This window comes from Sesamum indicum, linkage group LG12 (assembly GCF_026168435.1).
Source record: "Sesamum indicum cultivar Baizhima isolate 11 linkage group LG12, ASM2616843v1, whole genome shotgun sequence".
NCBI lineage: Eukaryota > Viridiplantae > Streptophyta > Magnoliopsida > Lamiales > Pedaliaceae > Sesamum > Sesamum indicum.
The window spans coordinates 15905297-15924964 of record NC_142668.1 but is presented as its reverse complement, the minus strand read 5'-3'; the positions used below and the strand labels follow the sequence as shown (position 1 = coordinate 15924964).

General features: G+C 37.1%; 3 protein-coding genes across 7 annotated transcripts; all 3 read left to right on the top strand.

Moving 5' to 3' along the window:
- Nucleotides 1-427: 427 nt before the first annotated feature.
- LOC148784906 (G-type lectin S-receptor-like serine/threonine-protein kinase B120) lies at nucleotides 428-4307 on the top strand. 4 transcript variants are annotated; one of them, XM_088876680.1, is made up of 8 exons: nucleotides 430-616; nucleotides 1045-2267; nucleotides 2390-2506; nucleotides 2591-2799; nucleotides 2888-3098; nucleotides 3232-3469; nucleotides 3580-3727; nucleotides 3813-4307. In XM_088876680.1, exons 2-8 carry the CDS (start codon nucleotides 1097-1099, stop codon nucleotides 4119-4121), a joined length of 2403 nt encoding a protein of 800 aa, XP_088732806.1. In that variant the 5' UTR covers nucleotides 430-616; nucleotides 1045-1096; the 3' UTR covers nucleotides 4122-4307. The 4 variants fall into 4 exon arrangements, with proteins under 4 accessions (XP_088732803.1, XP_088732802.1, XP_088732806.1 ...); XM_088876679.1 differs by having other exon boundaries at nucleotides 430-942; XM_088876677.1 differs by having other exon boundaries at nucleotides 428-2267; nucleotides 2396-2506.
- A 3092-nt stretch (nucleotides 4308-7399) lies between these two features.
- Nucleotides 7400-12456, top strand: LOC105175473 (receptor-like serine/threonine-protein kinase SD1-8). The gene is made up of 7 exons (XM_020698417.2): nucleotides 7400-8858; nucleotides 10495-10659; nucleotides 10748-10938; nucleotides 11041-11251; nucleotides 11352-11589; nucleotides 11677-11827; nucleotides 11909-12456. The coding sequence occupies exons 1-7, from the start codon at nucleotides 7559-7561 to the stop codon at nucleotides 12218-12220; spliced, it is 2568 nt and encodes an 855-aa protein (XP_020554076.2). The 5' UTR covers nucleotides 7400-7558; the 3' UTR covers nucleotides 12221-12456.
- A 2656-nt stretch (nucleotides 12457-15112) lies between these two features.
- On the top strand, nucleotides 15113-19428 carry LOC110012998 (G-type lectin S-receptor-like serine/threonine-protein kinase At4g27290). Of its 2 annotated transcripts, XM_020698189.2 has the most exons (7): nucleotides 15113-16587; nucleotides 17397-17531; nucleotides 17804-17949; nucleotides 18063-18273; nucleotides 18391-18625; nucleotides 18702-18852; nucleotides 18955-19428. In XM_020698189.2, exons 1-7 carry the CDS (start codon nucleotides 15225-15227, stop codon nucleotides 19261-19263), a joined length of 2550 nt encoding a protein of 849 aa, XP_020553848.1. In that variant the 5' UTR covers nucleotides 15113-15224; the 3' UTR covers nucleotides 19264-19428. The 2 variants fall into 2 exon arrangements, with proteins under 2 accessions (XP_020553848.1, XP_088732801.1); XM_088876675.1 differs by having other exon boundaries at nucleotides 18702-19428.
- Nucleotides 19429-19668: the final 240 nt, after the last annotated feature.

Genomic DNA, 19668 nt, shown 5'->3' with positions numbered 1-19668 from the left:
TATTTTATTAGTTTTTGGGTATGGGCCTTTCCTATTTGGGAGTTATGGTGCTCACCACCTTCCTTATTTTTCAGTTTCTCTGCGTGGCAACGGGCAACCACTGAATAAAGAAACAATCGTGAATTCCTTTTCTCAGGCGAGGCCCTCACCACTCACCAGCCACCCTGTGGGCCTGTGTGTTCTCATGTTCTGCCCACCCCTTTTCTCGTAACAGAACATAAAGTTCGATTCCTTTTTCTTTTTATATATACAATTAATATAAAATTCAATTTGCTGGATTAGTGGACAAGTTATATGGAATTTTAGGAATTAAGCCCTGTTATTATTAATTAAAAGTAGTTGCAACATTAAATAAAAATCTATGTAGCAGATTCAGGAAACCTGGTTGTTGCATCGTATTCACACTACTATAACCACGTGAGAAACCAAGCAAAAATGGTCGACGTGTGGGCTCGGGCGGAGCCAACTTTTACCCTTTCTCTCTACTCGCGTCACTGTCTGCGCAAGACACAATTAGGTGAAATGAACAGATGTTCATTTTCGCCCTGGATTTTCAGAACGTGATGCTGCATCTTTGTCTTCTTTCGATCAAGTTCTCAAAATTGTAGATAGAAGTGTGAGATTCAATTCTTCCCTTTGCGTCAGCGTCACACACCTTCCTATTTCAAAGCCTTATTCTTTTGTGGGTGGTGTTGCACCGGGAAATTAACGTGAATTCTGTGTATCTGCGGGAGTGGGGTTTGAGGTGGGCCGGTTGCTGGTCAATGAAGAATCTTCAATAAAAGAGAACTTGGGAGGAGTCAAACTCAATCTTCTCATCTTTACATTAAAACCATACAAATCCACAGGGGGCGGGTCTCAAAGAATCTTCTCTTCTTGTGCCCATAGTTATACGAGCCCTGCTTCTCTTAATTGAGAAACTTCTTCAACTGTTAAAACCCTGTAAAACACATCAAATTCTGAAATGGATTCTAGTCTTAGATGTTATGGATATTTGTTGCTTTGGTGCTTCTTGATAACGGGCTATTGCTTTTCTGTCTTCAGTTTGGCGGCAAGTAGAATTACAAGAGGTCAATCAATAGGAGATGGAGAAACCATGATTTCAGAAGGTGGGAGATTCGCGTTGGGATTCTTTGGTCCTCAAGGATCAGGTTCTCGGTATGTGGGGATATGGTACCAAGAAGTTGGAAATGAATCGGTTGTATGGGTGGCAAATAGAGAAAGGCCAATCTCAGGGAATGGTGGAGTATTAACCATTGGAAATGATGGTAATTTAATGGTTATGGATGGGAATGGCGATGTGGTCTGGTCAACCAATCTATCAGTTCGATCAAGTAATTCTACTGCTGTTCTCATGGACACCGGCAATCTTGTTTTATTTGGAAGTGAAAATTTAAGTAGGGGCCTCTGGCAGAGCTTTGATCATCCAACAGATACATATTTGCCAAACATGAAAGTTTACATGGATGTGCGAGGAGAAGAAAGACGTGTTTTCACTTCTTGGCGAAGTGCTTTTGATCCTTCACCAGGAAACTATTCTATGGGTATTGATCCTCGCTGGTCACCACAGATAGTGATATGGGACGGGGCTAACCGACGGTGGAGAAGTGGGCACTGGGATGGACTCACATTTACAGGGGTTCCAGGCATGAAAACTTCTATACTATCTGGTTTTAGGCTATTAACTGAAGCCGATGTTGTTGGAAAGGCATACTTCATTTATTCCCAATCGAATGGTTCTGATTTAATTAAGTTTAGGATAAACTGGGAAGGAATCCAAAGGCTGGAAAGTTGGGTCGATGAACGCAAGGAGTGGAGCCTTACACAATTGCATCCTGGTGACGAATGCGATAGGTATAACCATTGTGGACCTTTCGGAAAATGTAATAAGGTGGAGGTGCCGAAATGCAGTTGTATGGAAGGATTTGTGCCTAAGGATACTTATCAGTGGAGCAGAGAGAACTGGTCCGGTGGGTGTGTTAGGCAGACAAATTTACAGTGCATGGAGAACAACAGTCTATCTGTCAACAAGGTCAACGATGATTTTGTGACGGCTACAAACGTGAAGTTGCCTGATTATGTGGATTATGTGGGACGAGAGGACATTCAACAATGTCAAAATATGTGCCTTCAGAACTGTTCTTGCACCGCCTATGCTTTTCTTGAAAGAATTGGATGCATGATATGGTACCGGGACTTGGTTGACGTTCAACAATTTCAGGCGGAAGGGAGCACTTTGTTCATCCGGCGTGCACATTCAGAACTTGGTAAGTCAAAATATTCAATTTGTTTGCTACAAATAAAATTGCTATGATCAGGATACATGAGAAATGGAAAATTTTGTTGATGCAAACTCGATCTTGTTCTAATCTTTAGCAATCTATTCTAGTGGCAGGGGACAAGAGTCATGTAACCAAAATTGTTATCATAACAATTGTCATAGCCGGTTTGCTTCTTGTTTGTGTCTCAATTTGGTTGCTCGTGAAGCGCAAAACAAAGTGCAGCGGTAAAGTTGTACTACAGCATATATGAGTTAATTATTTATATGTGAGTTAACTATGTACGAATAAAATCTTCAATTTTACTGCAGAGATCTTACACAGAAATGAAATGCCCAAAGTTGGTCCAAGTGGAGAATTTTCAACTGATTTCTCCGGCCCTTGTGACCTTGGTGTTGAAGGGCAGAAACCAACTGGAAATGAACTAGCCATGTTCAACTTCAACCATGTGGCAGCAGCTACGAACAACTTCTCCAGTGAGAATAAACTCGGACAAGGAGGATTTGGACATGTTTACAAGGTAAAAAGTTCAAGTGCAATGGCAGAAGTCTGAAGTTCAGTGCTTTCTTGAGCATCTAACATGTGCTGATCTGGTCTATTCTCTTCAGGGCACGCTACCAGGGGGCCAACAAATAGCCGTGAAAAGGCTCTCACGGAAATCTGGTCAGGGGTTAGAGGAGTTTAAGAATGAAATTATGCTAATTGCCAAACTACAGCACAGGAATCTAGTCAGACTGTTGGGCTGCTGCATTGAGGGAGAAGAAAAGATGCTACTGTATGAGTACATGCCCAACAAAAGCCTGGATTCTTATCTTTTTGGTTAGTCATTTAGATTGTTCTTTGATTTGTTTATTACTTGATATTAACCACTGTAAAATCATTCTTAGTTTTCAAGAAACGAATTCTGCTAACTAACATCAGTTATTGGCTTTTGTTATCACACTCATTACAGATACTGATAAGAAAGCCCAACTAGCCTGGAGTAAGCGCTTTAGTATAATTGAAGGGATTGCGAGAGGGCTTGTCTATCTGCACCGGGACTCGAGGCTTAGAATAATACACAGGGACCTGAAAGCCAGCAACATTCTGTTGGATGAAGAGATGAACCCAAAAATTTCAGATTTTGGCATGGCCAGAATATTTGGAGGGAACCAAAATGAAGCAAACACAAACAGGGTTGTGGGCACATAGTAAGTGATATAGGGCTTAAACGTTTACATCAATATTCTAATAACGAAAAAGAATTGTTTGTATTTTCTCAAAAAACTATATCAACTAAAAAGAATTGATATTTGCGCAGTGGTTACATGGCTCCCGAGTATGCTATGGAAGGCCTGTTTTCCCTGAAATCTGATGTCTATAGCTTCGGAGTATTGCTCCTGGAGATCATATCTGGCAGAAGAAACACTAGCTTCCGCTCTACAAAGTACTCAAATATCATTGGATATGTAAGTGTAAACAATTGATCATATACAGCCTTACTACATCAACATTTATCTATCGTGTGTTTATGGAAAAATGTTATGATGACAGGCATGGGATCTTTGGGATAGAGGCAGAGCAATGGAATTAGTAGATCCTTCAATCTCAAATTCATGCTCCGAGGAACAAGTAGTAAGATGCGTGAATGTAGGGTTGCTGTGTGTGCAAGACATGGCGGATCACAGGCCCAACATGCCGACTGTTGTATTGATGCTGGAGAGCGAGAAGGCTACCTTGTCTTTGCCCAAACAACCCACTTTTACATCAATGCGACATAATCTAAATGCCGATATGTGGAACGAAATTCAAGATGCTGTATCCTCAAACAGTGTGACCATTACTGCAATTCTTGGTCGATAATTCTTGGCATTTGTATATCTCCTCCTCCTTTCATGTTAATATGTGCTAATAAGACCGTAAATTTTGTTCATCCAAATTGATACAGAGGTTTCTGCTGCACGTTTTTGTGTATTACTTTTCATGATTGAACCCTGGAAATAGAAAGAGAGCGCTCCCGGAATTGTCATACGGGCATACGAATTTTCAGACGGGTGTGAAAAGTTGAGCTGCCCCATCACGCTCGGGGCAGGCACATGCTTGAGTTCATATTAAATCTTATGCTGCTGCGGTGCTTTGTATTGAATATACTCATTATATGTAATATATATATATATATATACACACACGTCAACCATATAACTAATTGGTGTATATCACATCTAAAATCAATATTACTTTCTACTTCCATTTAAAAATTATTTGATTTGGTATAGGTCAGTAATCAGGTAATCGAAGGTAAATATCCATTCTCATTCAGTTTTTTTATTATTATTATAGCGAATTTCATAAACTCTAACTAAGGGAGAGATTTATTTATTATACGATAGCAAATTTTAGAAATATTAGATATAATTTCTTAAATTATAGGGATTTATATATAATTACACCAACCCTAGTGGAGTGTAATTATCTCAATATATATATATATATATATATATACAGAGGGAGTGAACATGAGAAGAAATAGCACCACGCTCAATCAAATTTGTTCATTTTTTTTTTTTTTTGGGTAAGAAAAATGAAACTCGATTGGTTGGTTTGATTTTGGCTTCTGGTTCACTCCGGGTTTGACCACTTCGAATTTTGTATTCTCATGCGGATCAGACGTACGTTCAATTTTGGTCAGATGGATCCAACCGAATAAAAAATTATACCCACAATTACTATGTGATGGGGTGATTAATCAATTTTGATGAGACTTAGTAGTTTACATATAGTAATGATGAAAAGGTAATAGAGGCTGATTATTTTGAATAAAGAAACGTTAAGCTGTGGTAATCGGTTTGACCCTCACTAATTAGGTACAAAACCAAAGCAAGAATAAGGTGTCCGATATGCTTTACCAAACATATTATTTTAGGAACACTCATATTCTAAAGCGTGTGTTATGTTGAACCAAATTTGAAATCAAGGGTTGAAATAAAATAGTCTAGGAGTGTAATTGTCAACTTATGTAATGTTTCGTAATCAATTACTTTTCTGAGAAATAATCAAATATTTAATATATAGGATATAACTGAATATTTTGTCTATATATGTTAATTCACTTTAGTATGAACAAGGCATTGGACAAAAATATTTATAAGACGGACATCAATATATAGGGTTTGATGCTTTCCTAAATTCTAAAAAGAAAGTTCAATCCTAATTAGCAATAATTAAAAAAAATATTTAAATTAAGTTTGATCGAATCAAATTAATTATATGATAATTATGATATACTTATTATATAATTAATTATTTTTTTTAATTGTATATCAGTCATACGTCAAATTTATTATATTTACCTATAAATTTGATGATGATGTGGGGATATTTCCCAACATTCCTTATTGAGACCTTCACCATTCAAAAAGAGACTTATGAAGGTCAAGACAAGCAACATCATTAAAGGTATGTGTAATAAAGAGTAGGACCTTACAAGACCTACGTAACGAAAGTATCGAAAAGTTATTGGAGACCTCTGAAGACAAAGGACAGAATATCATAAAAGTATTGTCAGAGCCGCCTGCACTACACTATCCACACAATGTTAGTCCCTTGAACCACCACCTGTCTTTATCAGGGGTCCTGGTACGATCCATGGGAAGCCGTCAGATTAAAACACGATCCAATAGATCGTATTACATTGTAAAAATCTACCCTTACATATAAATATAGTTCTCCACCGTCATAACCACTTTATCCAACTTATATACTCTCCATACATTTTTGGAGATTCTTACTAACTTGACTATGGAAAAGCCATTTCCGGAATCCCCTTCAGCTAGGCTCTAATGTGTGTTTGTCTTGTAGACTCTCAGTGACAATTCCTAAGTTTGCGAACGGTTGATCCAGAGAACTTCGAAGCCATTTTCCTTACCTGTATATATCTTCGTATTTCTAAAATACAACACATGAAATTTGATATAAAATAAATTTTCTTGAATAATTGAACACTTAAATACATGATGAAGAGATTTATGTTGAAGGTATTCCTTAATATTTACAATAAAGTCAATCATTAATTGGAATTTTAGAGGTGCTTCTGTACTCCACTTATTTTAGTTTCGTCAAAGGGGGCGCCCTCGGAAGACAGATGTAATCAATTAGTTTGATCCAATATCACCTTTCTACTATTACAAACGGGTCCATATATACCTCTCCGACCAAGAATCTACTTATTTATTCCATTCTTTTATTTTATTTATTTATGTACACTTTGGCTCATATGATATTTATGTATTTCTAAGATTGAATATGAAATGTCATTCTTTTTTCCTCGATCAAAGTTTGCCTTTTTACATTCTTATCTCGGACTTAGTCATCTTGTAAGTTTTTTACTTTTAAAAAGGTCCACCTTTATTTTAAATTGTTACAAAATAATAATATTAATTATTAGGGATAATTACATTCATCTTCCTTAAAGTCTGGTGTAATTATACCTAAATTCCATGTAATTTAAAAATTTATATCTAGCATTCTTGATATTTGCTTTCATCTAACAAATAAATCCATCCGTCAGTCAAAATTTTCTGAATGTGCTGATAAAAAATTAAATAAAAATTGATATTTACCATCTATTAATTTATTATTGATTTATTGCATGTCAAATAATTTTTGTTCGACCAAACTACTCTTATATACCTCATCATATGAATTAAAGCGTGGAGATGTATGTGAGTAATTTGATTATAGAACATTTACCTGATGTGCAATAAATCAGTAATAAGTCAATTAGAGGTAAATATAGGTTTTTTTTTAAATTTTTTTATCAATATCAACAAATCGATGGATTTTGACAAATGGAGTAGTTTTTTGTTTATACGAAAACAAATTTTATAGATGCTAAATATAATTTTTTAAATTACAAAAAATTTAGATATAATTACACCAAATTTCGAGAAAGAGAAGTATAATTCCCAATTATTATTATTATTATTATTATGTTTGGGGAGTTAGTAAAAGTTTTGAATTTCAAATTTGCAAGGATTAGATATTAATGATTGTGAACGCAGGAGAATAAATGCAGCCCAATTTATAATATATAGAGAGAGATAGAAACACAGTGACAGTGAGAAATGAATGAGGTCTTTTTAGTCTTCCCCTCAGTTTCTATCAAACACTTCCGTGTGTCTTAATTAAAACCAAGGAATTTCATCCACACCAGCACCAGCACGGCAGCAGCAGCACCAACGCCAGCAGCAGATGCCAAATGTTGGCCACCAAATTAAAGAGAAACACTCCGCCTGGAAAAAATGAGAAACATCGCTAAGCACCACCCTGTCGTCCGTGTTTCCTGTTTCATCATTGCATTAACTACTTTCTTCCCGCTGCTCTCCACATCAATTGATCTCATCACTCCAACCCAATTCCTCGACAAAGACCAGACCTTAGTCTCCGCCGGACAAGAGTTCGAGCTTGGCTTCTTCTCCTACGCCAGATCAAATAATTGGTACATCGGAATATGGTACAAGAACATCGAACAGAGAACTATTGTTTGGGTTGCTAACAGAGATTCACCTCTCAGAAATTCATCAGGAATCTTGAAAATTAGCCCTGATGACGGCAACCTACTTCTGGTAGATGAAGCAGGGAAATCCGTATGGTCATCAAATCACTCCGGCATGGCCAAGAACTCTGTTGCAGAATTACTGGACAATGGAAACTTCGTTGTCCGCCCAGAAAATGAACAAGACCCAGAAAACTACCTCTGGCAAAGCTTTGATTATCCCACCAACACATTGTTGCCGGGTATGAAGATGGGTTGGGACTCGAAAACGGGCCTAAATCGATACATAACGTCCTGGAAAAGCGCTGATGATCCTTCCTCCGGTGACTACAGCTTCCAGATCGACGTCAATGGGTTTCCCGAGATATATTTGATGAACAAAGAGAGAATATATTATCGAAGTGGACCATGGAACGGGCTAAGATTTAGCGGCGTCCCAGAAATGAAATCAAGTACACTTTTCTCCTTCCTATTCGTGATGGAGCCAGATGAAGTCTCTTACTCCTTCGATGTGAGTAATAAATCAGTTTATTCAAGATTGATGGTGAAACACTCTGGCGAGCTACAACGATTCATCTGGATTCCCGCCACCAAAATCTGGAGTTTGTTCTGGTACGCCCCTAAAGATCAATGCGACCGATACAGAGAATGTGGGGTCTACGGAATTTGCGATGCTAATGCTTCGCCTGTTTGCAAGTGCATACAAGGATTCGAGCCAAAAAATCCACAGGCATGGAATTTGCGAGATGGATCGGACGGGTGCTTTCGGGTAAGCAAATTGGACTGCAGAAGTGATGGGTTTTTGACGTTGAATCATGTGAAATTGCCGGAGAGCGGGACGGCTTTCGTGGACAAGCAAATGAATTTAGATCAGTGTCAAGAATTGTGCCGGAAAAATTGCTCCTGTCGGGGTTATTCCAACATAAATATCACCGGCGGTGGAACCGGCTGCGCCATTTGGATCGACGATCTTTATGATATGCGGCAGTACGCAGTGGCGGAAGGTGGACAGGACTTCTACGTTCGAGTGCCCGCCGCTGATTTAGGTATGTAAATATAGTTAATTAATTTAGTTTTTTTACTGCTTGGGTAGTAGTATGGTATCATCACAGGTTTTTCCAAATCGGTATAATAATGAAATATCACTGTGGACTAATTAGTTGCGGTAACTCTATAAAATCACATGTGAAATTGTAAAAACATGGCTCAAATAATGTAGTTGAAAGACTTAAAGTTAAATGCACGTCGCAATCTTTAGGACGGGTAGGTGTATAGTTGGTGGGAAAGTATTATTGGAATTTCATAGCATTTTTTGGCATGATATGTTTGTCAGAAATCATTTAGGCAGGGCTGCGCATTTTTGAGGTTGGGTCGAGATAAGCAGAACAAAGAATTTTATTATCCCAACAGGAATTTTTGTTTTTTAAAAGACAAAGTCAACTGGACAGCCAATTACAAGGTGGGTGGAGTGGAATGCAGTATATGCAGTTCACAAGAGAAGGGGACAATAAATTAAAAATTGAAGTACATTCACATTTGTTAATCCGAATTCAAACACTTCAACAAGTCGTGAAGCTAATTCATAGCTCATCGAACAGTAGACCGCTCTTGTCCGAATTCTTTAAATTAAAAAAAATCGGTATGATATGTATGTTATGTTTGAAAATGAATGAATGATCACACATCAACTGAGTCTGCCATTTGTCATTATTGATATGTATGGCACGATTGGCTTTTAAAATTAATTTGTATTCAATTTACATGCTTAGATATTACTCATCTACATTTATACAGACCATCGTGTTGTACCTCAGTTACTTGCATACATCTTTTCTTTTAATGGTATTGTCACATTATCAATGTTCTACCACCTACCCGAACGACAAATGGATTGATATTTCAATATTTTAAATCATTAAATACAAAAAAGATGGTACTAAATAATGGGTTTTATTTTATTATTTATATTTGTTAGAACAAAGTTATACCTTTTAATTTAGTGTTCTAAAGTAATGATGTACTAAGTTAACTGTTAAAATTTTGTTTAAATGTAATAACCTTAAAGTGAGGTACAATTTTAGATGGATAGATTTGGAATAGAGGGAAAGATTTTTGGTTAATTGATAATTATAAATTAGGGTTGGAGGGTGCGAATCTCTACAAATGTCGGTATATAGTGGGTAGGATTCGGGGCCAGGTTCTGAGGGCCCAACAACCACAACGCCTAACGGCCGACCATATTACTTGGTTGGCCCTGTATGGGCCAGACACGTAAATCTACTCTTATATTCATCCAATTTTTTCATTTAGGGAACGGGAAATACATTCCTGGGCCCTACCAAGCCAGATGGCATTATTTCAGTACTTTTACATACTTTTGTGTTTTCGCCTTTACCCTCCAACAGATGACTTGTTTTCTCCTAAACTTTTCCTAAAAATATTTTGTTTGATGAAACTGCAGAATGAAAACAGTATTCCCATGCAACTGGAAGTTTGAATATTCCAAACAAAATACAACAGTTTTGGTTTCATTATTATGTTTAGAAGATTTAATGATGAGAACAATGTTAGTCATTGATGTTAAATTGTTCATGATCAATGTATAGTGATTCTCAAGCATTGTTGCTAGCGTAAACGATTACGTTTCTGATTGCAGTATCACATTTCTCTTGTCACTTTTAGAACGGTCAGGAGCTGTTGGGACAAGAGATGATTCTAACAAGACTGGAAAAATTGTCATGGCTGTTGGAATTGCTGTTGGGGTTTTGCTAGTTGGATTGGCAGTTTTCTTTGTATGGAAGAGGGGAAAATCAAGAAGCGCAAAGAAAAATATCATAGAGCATAGAGGTAAAGGGCATGTGTCTAGTCAACATGCGTTCTTATATAATTACATGTTATAAGTACATTTCATATATGCTTTTCGCCATCAATACAGGTCCGAGGGAAAGAAGTCAAGACTTTCTGTTGAATGTAGCAACTATACCAAACAAAAGAGATCACTCTGGTGAGACTGCAGCGGATGAGTTAGATTTACCGTTATTCGATCTCAGTTCTCTGTTAATTGCTACGGACAACTTTTCCAATGCAAATAAGCTAGGTCAAGGTGGTTTTGGCTGTGTTTACAAGGTAAATAAATCTATATAACAAATTAAACACTGAGTGGGCAAATGTCTGTTTTAAATGGAGAAATTTATCATTTGTAGAAATCTTACATCTTTTTTGCATCAGGGCATGCTTGTGGAAGGCCAGGTGATAGCAGTGAAGCGGCTGTCGAAAAATTCTGGCCAGGGAATAGATGAATTCAAGAATGAAGTGAAGTTGATTGCAAGACTCCAGCACAGGAATCTTGTTCGTCTACTTGGCTGCTGCATCGAAATGGAGGAGAAGATGTTGGTATATGAGTACATGGAGAATAAGAGCCTGGATTCTATTTTGTTCAGTAAGTCCTCTTGATCAGCACTTTTTAGCCTTCATTTTCTATATGGCTTTGATCTATAGCTGGATTGAGGTTGGTGCTTAGTCCCCTCTTTCTTTTCCAGAGAAAGATAAAAGTTCAATGCTCGACTGGGAAAGGCGGTTCAACATCATATGTGGGATAGCACGAGGTCTTCTCTATCTTCACCAGGACTCGAGATTCAGAATTATTCACAGGGATCTCAAAGCCAGCAACATTCTACTTGATAAAGAAATGAACCCTAAAATATCAGATTTTGGCATGGCAAGAATATTTGGAGGAGATCAGACAGAAGCAAACACAAAAAGAGTCGTTGGAACATAGTAAGCACCCGAAGAGTTCCTTAAAGAAAGAATCCAAGGGATTAATTATTGCCGAGTTTCACTTAATTCATAATCCTTTTTTTGCAGTGGTTACATGTCCCCTGAATATGCAATGGACGGCCTCTTCTCCATAAAATCTGATGTTTTCAGTTTTGGAGTGCTCGTGCTGGAGATAGTGAGCGGGACGAAAAACAGGGGATTCTATCAAACAAATAACCACCTTAATCTTCTTGCATACGTAAGTATGGTTATTGGAAACTGCCAAATGCTGTCTCTGCCAGCAAAGTACTAATACATGAAATAACCTGGAATTCTACAGGCCTGGAAATTGTACAGGGAAGGAAGAGGATTGGAGCTGATGGATACAGCAGCAGGTGAATCTTATTCGGCAAGTGAAGTAATGAGATGCATACAAGTCGGCCTCTTGTGCGTCCAAGAGCACGCAGAAGATAGACCGAACATGTCAACTGTAGTCCTGATGTTAAGCAGCGATTTTGTATCAATGCCACAGCCTAAGCATCCAGGATATTGCCTGGGAAGGCGGCCTGCTGACACTGATTCGTTTTCCAGTAAACCAGATGAATCATGCACCGTCAACCAAGTCACTGTAACTATGCTAGATGGTCGATAGTGTTCAAAAAAATTGCGACCCTGCTAGTTTAACTATATATCTCTTGTAAGGCCAAGAACTTCATTTTTCCGACCACTTGGTTGAAAACTCAAACAAAAAGATTGGTATTGGTAGGTTTTGTTTCCCTTCAGTCGTTATAGATAGGAAAAGTTTTAGAAACAGTACACTAAAATTAAATGTAAGATGTACCCATTTCATTTTGACACTTCTCTTCTCTTTCAAGTGGTTAAGGTAAATCGGATGTTGCCTGCGACATAATACTTTACGTTGGGCCATTGTCTTTTTCAGTGGCTTTTACACCTTCACCAGGCTGCTAAAAACCCATCATCTTCGCGAAATTAATTAGAAAGCCCAGGTGAATTGGGCTTAAATTTTCTAAACTATTTAAAAATGCACAACGATTAAGTAGTTAATTGAAGTGCCAACCACCCCTGAATTTGTTAAATTGAGGCTCCATAACTCTAAAGTCAGGGATACGAACCCTATCAATGTGTTGCATATTTCTACTTTAATAATAAAAATTTATAAATATAATTATTATTTAATAATAATGTAATTGTTATTATTGTTGGTAATTATTGAATATTGGTACTTAATATTAATAATCATAATAATAATTCATCATTTTTACTTAAAAAAAATAAAAACGAATTGAAGTTAATATTTGGCATACCTGTAATGATTTATATTTTAAATTTTTATATTTGCATTTTATGGAGAAAATGTGAATTTTAGGTAGACGTGAGCATGACATATGGTTGGTGTTCATTAGGGCAGCCTATATTTGTATTGTATTTTCAATTGGAGAGTGTGGAAAATTGGTCCACATTCCATTTCTCTCTCCCCTTTCTTCTCTCTCTTCTAAATGCACTTTCCTTCTACACTTTTTTCCTTTTTCTTTTCCCCCATTCATTTTTTTCTCTCTTTTATTTATTTTCCTTTAATGTACTTTTTAAAAGTTTCAATAAATAATTTTCTAATTTATTATTTTACAATTTATTATGACTCGTGAAATTAATTATATATATATAACCTAGGCAATTATACACATAAAATCTTTCATTACAACATAGTATGACATCTTATGTTTCATTACGAATTCTGTGTATAATTAAAATACCTTCTAAATATATAAATCTTATCGCCATAATATGATATATATATAGAGAGAGAGTAAATGAAATATGAAAATATAATACCATTAACTCTGTAATAGAAATCTGAATTCCTAATTTGGAGAAATAAATTTAATTTAGAGGAAGGCGCAGCGAGGGGGGGGGGGGGCGGCGGCTAGGGTTTTTGTTGTTCCCACCAAAACGTAAGGGAATAAACACAGGAAAAAGAAAATTAGGGCAGTAGTGATGGGATAATAACACAATAAATTACCTGTCGCGAAAAGCAGACGACGGAATTAATTGCATTCCCGTTTGAAAGAAAAGGAGGGAGGGGATTAAGAGAATAACTGACTCATGCACGCAATTTAATGATAACTTTTGCTTGTAATAATCACCGGACCTTCCATCCAACACTCAACCTATTAATGACCCCAATCACTGCTACTTACTAAAGTACTTCAAGATTGTAATAATATTACACTGTTATATTACAGGAATATGGAACTAGATTTACATAATCTTTCCACTCAGTTTTTCACTGTTTCACACTCTACGGTTACGTGCGTACATGGATTTAATTATTAGAAGTGGGTGATGAGTTAATTGGTATATTTAATGGAAAAACAATATATAGTATGCCACCTGCATTGTCCAATTTATATAGGCTAATTGAAATTTGAGTAAATATGGTTTCAGTTTGAATTTTGAATAAACGTCGACCACATTTGTGCAAGTTGTTGTAATAGTTCAGCCTCTAGGTTCTTAATTTCCTTTGTTCTTAATAATATTTGAATTTTTTTATTATGATTTATCATATTCAACTTAATAAGAGTGGCTTTTGTGTTTAGAATTTTGATTGAAAATGAATCTAAATTAATCATTAAGGAGCCTCATCATAATTAATGGCTAATCATAATTATTTAAATATTAATTTGGATATGTTTCACAACTAATGGACACAAGCAAACAATATAATTGACTTAAATACAATCCAGACCGTCCCACTCTTTATATAATTCTTATATTCGAGTTTTTTCAAGTCACAAAAATGCATGAATATAGAAAATTAAATATCCAAACAAAGTACCAAAAAAGGTAGATTTTCAACAGGGTCGTCTCTAAATCGTAAAAGACTGCTTCATATGTGAATGAAATTTGCACAGTTAAATTCCGATCCGAAACATTCTTACAAGTAGTATGTTTCAAATTATTTATGAGTAAGAAGTTATAGAAAAGGATTGAATCATCAGTGAGTAAAGCCATGCATCTCAAATTTGTCATGTACTTTAATAGTTGGCCGTCTGTTTTATGTCCATGCATGCAGAATGTTGGCACTGCCTGCAGGAAATTCAGCATGTTATGTCACACAAGTTGAAAGTGTTGCACCCAGTACTATGAAGTCTGGGTTGTCAGAAATTAATTCAATAAATTAAAGCATTTTCAACCACATGCGACTATGCCTTGAATGATTCTAATTATTAATTGCCTTCCAGATAGTATATATCTGACTCCAACATTAGGCGTATTTTTGAAATTGATGAGTCAATTTCCAGATTGCGTTCTGCTCGCCTGCTACTTTCGGGCATCCATAGAAAGTGGTGCAGCCTTAACAACTATAGATTATAGACCTCTTCCAAAACAGCATCTTTTATATATAAATCTATACATGCGACATTCGCCTCCGAAATTCAGTCCCAGGTGGCCCTGAAACATAACTAAGTAACTACCCAAAAACCGGACCCCTGGTCCGTATAAACTTCACTTGCAAAATTAAGATTAAGACACTGAAATTTATAAAAACCACTCGACCTTGAAACGCTTGGTTTTAGTGTCTTTAAACACTGCACTTTCCCATTACCAGCCGTCTGCAAGAAAACAAAAAGCAAAGAATGCTGCAAATCCCAGAAATCAACATCAACTCAAAATCCTCATCGATAACACCATACCCAACCAAGACCTTTTCAATGAGTAATGCTCTTTCTTGGTCGGTGGAAATTTGTTTGCTGTATGTTTTTTTAACCTCACTCATCTGCACTGATGCTAAAAACACTTTAGCCCCGCATCACGTTTTGAAGAATGGACAGACTTTAACGTCGGACAACAAGCGATTTGAAATGGGATTTTTTAATGTTTCTTCGAGAAGAGATACCTCGAATCGGGACTTGAAGTACCTGGGTATATGGTATCGGGAAATCAAACCATTAACAGTGGTATGGGTTGCTAACAGGATGAAGCCCTTGCGTGGGAATGGCGTCAAACTTCTTATGAATTCATGTGGGCACCTCTTGCTTCGTGATGATGAAGGAAACATGATTTCCGTCGCCGGACTGAATCGGCCTACGGCCAGGCCTTTACTGGTGCTCCTGGATTCAGGCAATCTTGTTATTAAAAATGGTAAAAATCACTCTGATAAAAGGTACGCTTGGCAAAGCTTTGATTTTCCTTCTGATACATTGCTACCGGGAATGAAGATAGGTTGGGATATAAAAGCCAGGATGGACCGTCTTCTGACATCGTGGACGACATCCGAGGACCCGGGGTACGGTGATTTCGCGTTCAGAATGGAGTCGCCAAGCTCGCCTCAGTTGCTGCTGGAAAAGAACGGGGTAACTCAATCGAGGTGGGGTCCCTGGAATGGGAAAAGATTTAGTGGGACTAACATGAAGGAAAACCCAGTTTTCAGGACTGTTTATCATTCCAGTCTTGAAGGGGTTTATTTTATGTTTGAAATGTTGGATGACTCCATTTTACTGAGGTTGGTGGTGAATTCGATAGGCGCCATACAATTTTTGAAATGGAAAAGTAGCTCTCAGTCTTGGGTTCCAATGGTGACTTTGAATAAGGATATCTGTGATAGATATGAGTCCTGTGGGCCTTATGGGATTTGCAATGCCGAAGATCCAGGTTGCCGGTGTCTTAAGGGTTTTCTGGCGAATTCACCCCATGATTGGGGTAGGTTAGACTGCACAGACGGTTGCAGGAGAAAGAATGCTCTAAATTGTAGTGGTGATGATGGTTTTGTGAAGTTCAAAGGACTAAAATTGCCGGATAATTTTAGTGTGAGGAAGGGCTTGAACCCTAAAGAATGTGGGGATTATTGTTTAAAGGAGTGCACTTGCATGGCTTACACTAGCATTGATATATATGGAAATGGAAGTGAGTGTGTTGTTTGGTTGGATAAATTGGTTGATATTAGGGATTCTACTCACGACGGAGACGAGCTTTATATCCGTATGGCACGTGCTGAACTAGGTATCTACTTCATTAATTGCTAATGATTATATTATTTTGTTTTTCTTTAAAATTGCGGCGCGCTAACTAAATAACAAATATTCTAGTCGATCGTACTCTTATTTTACTGACACGTATACAAATAAGATTGATTACTTGTTTTGAAGTATACATTAATGTATAATAATAGAAACTATTCAATTATCTAAAAACTGCAAGTAACACATGATTACGTATCTACTCGTGCAACCTTGCACGTATATTACTTATCTAGTTTAAGTACTCCTTGACGCACCATTATAGTTTCTCTTCTTTTTGTTGTAAATTATTATTATACGTGTGTCTATTTGGTACATGCATATCATCTAGGAAGACATAAGATATCATCTCTTATCATAGTTATTTAAGAGAGAATTTGAGAAGAGAGTACAAGTGAAATTACAAGCTTTGCTCTTTCATTTGTAATTTGTTTATTTGTTCTTTTGTTTTCATCTCCCTCACACTATTGAACACTAATATATACTTCAAAGAATTTTTGCTAAAGTTCTTATATGAAGTTGTGAAGGATTCAGAATAGCAAAGATGTTATATTTTCTAGTTATATATCTCTTTAATTCACGATCTTCTTAACATGTTAGAAGGCCAAATTCCTACTTGGCTCAGTATCAATTAAGCTAAAAAAGAAACTAAAGCTTTTGAACATTGATACAATGGTCATCTGTGTGCATTGTTGTGCTTAATTAAGATAGGTATTTGAGGTGTCTTGTTCAGTACTGCTTCACCGTGCAATGGAGACCATGACTGACTTCCTGTTACATGTGCTTGTCCAGACTCTATTTCCCATGGTAAGAGGAAGAAGCAGGTTTCTATAATATCCAGCCTCCTTTTGGCAGCATTCCTTGGAGCAGTTTTCTGGTGTGCTACAAGCCAATTTAGATCCCTTACCAAGAAGGCAGACAAGCAAGGTACCTCAAATCACTTTTCTGAAACCAGGCTAACATCATATTTCAATCTCTTCAACAAACTATTGAGTAGCTCAATCTTTTTATGTCAAATTTTATTTCCATGCGGTTTTACTTATTTTAATTCTCTCATCTGGTTATATTTCGACATACGTTATAATACTACGAGGTTTAGAATTCTTGGGGCCATTCTTTATTATGGTTTTGCGTTTTGGCCCTTATCCTTGTACAAGTAAACTTATCAAGTTCAAGTTGATCAATTTTCTGTGAGGTAGATGGACTACAAAGAAGGGAATCCATTTCAGTTCAGGATGATGAGAATTACATTCAATTATTTGACTTGAGCACAATTTCTGCTGCAACCAATAATTTTTCCCTGACAAATAAGATTGGCCAAGGAGGTTTTGGACCAGTTTATCAGGTAATTTTACTACACTAGGAAGAAATATCTTGTAGAAGAGTACCATAAATGGCGTCAGGAATGCGTTTCTTCCATATGCTAACTCTGAAAATGTCATGCATCATGATCTTCAGGGAGAATTACAAGATGGACAAAAAATAGCGGTGAAGAGGCTGTCAGAAAATTCAAATCAAGGGCTCCAAGAATTTAAGAATGAGGTGAGACTGATCGCACAACTTCAGCACCGTAATCTTGTTAAGCTTTTGGGCTGCTGTATTGAAGGAGAAGAAAGAATGCTCGTCTACGAGTACATGCCAAATAAGAGTCTTGACCAATTCATATTTGGTAACTACTTGCTGCTTTGTGTTTTTTAACCTCCTTTCAAGCTCCAGAAGTAAATTATAATGACGAATCCAAAAAACTACTGCTCTACAAATACTTTTTGGATGTTTTGATATGCAGATCCAGCTAGAAAGAGACTGCTGCCCTGGGCAACGCGCATTAGCATTCTTAAAGGGATAGCTAAGGGATTAGATTATCTTCATTTCGGTTCAAGATTGAGAGTAGTTCACCGGGACCTGAAGGCAAGTAACATGTTGTTGGACGATGCGATGAACCCAAAAATATCCGACTTCGGTTTAGCAAGGAATTTTGAGGATGAGAGGGAAGAGATAACAAGGAGAGTGATTGGAACACAGTGAGTAAAAGTTACAATTTACTATTATAAGTACTCTTAATATATATCAGGATAGCTAACTCTGTCAGGGATGCAGCGGTTATATGTCGCCAGAATATGTGATGGATGGTCACTACTCGACAAGATCAGATGTGTTCAGTTTTGGTGTTCTCGCACTAGAAATCATAAGCGGCCGAAGAAACTGGGGTTTTCACCACCCTGACCATGAGTTTAATCTTTTAGGGCATGTAAGTAGATTGATTTACTTCCATTTCAAATTTAGACATAGATTCTGGTTCTGGGCATGCTCGGCTAACAGACTACAAACCTGCTATATAAATTTGTTCCAGGCATGGAAACTATGGAATGAGGGAAGGGAATTGGCAATGATAGATCCAGCAATAGAAGACTCCTTTGTGGAGGCTGAAGCCAGTAGGTACATCCAAGTTGGTCTTTTGTGCGTGCAGAATAGCTCTGAAGAAAGGCCAACAATAAGTCAAGTGGTCTCCATGTTGGAGAATGAGACTGTAACATTGCCGGAACCCCAAGAACCTGGATTTTTCACCCGAAGATCAGCTACAGGATTTGCTGTATCTCTGGAATGGAACCAAGACAGTGTTAACGGGCTGACAGTCACAACATTAACAGGGAGAGCATAATACAAACTGAAAACGAAGATCAAACGCTACTGATTATTGTGTTTGATGTATGATGAAATGAAAACAAATTGATATGCTTAACCAAAATTTGTGAAACTCTTAAGTCGTGCGGATAGAAGTTCCTCATAACAATTAAAAATAGGTGCGATGTTACTGACCTGGTCAGCAACATTTTTTGAGTCCTGACCAACTGTAAACAGCCAAAGGGCAGAAAATTTGCTATAATTGTTGAAGGATTCTGCAAGATTACCCCCCACTCTGTTTCTTGTCTGCCTTTATGTTTATTTCTGCAAATGGCTACGTGAATCTTGACCTAAATTTTGAAATGCCCATGATTGATGAGTGGGCTAGTAGGTTCTTATTTGACCGGCGACATTAACAAGAATGCAGCTGCTACTGAGAGAT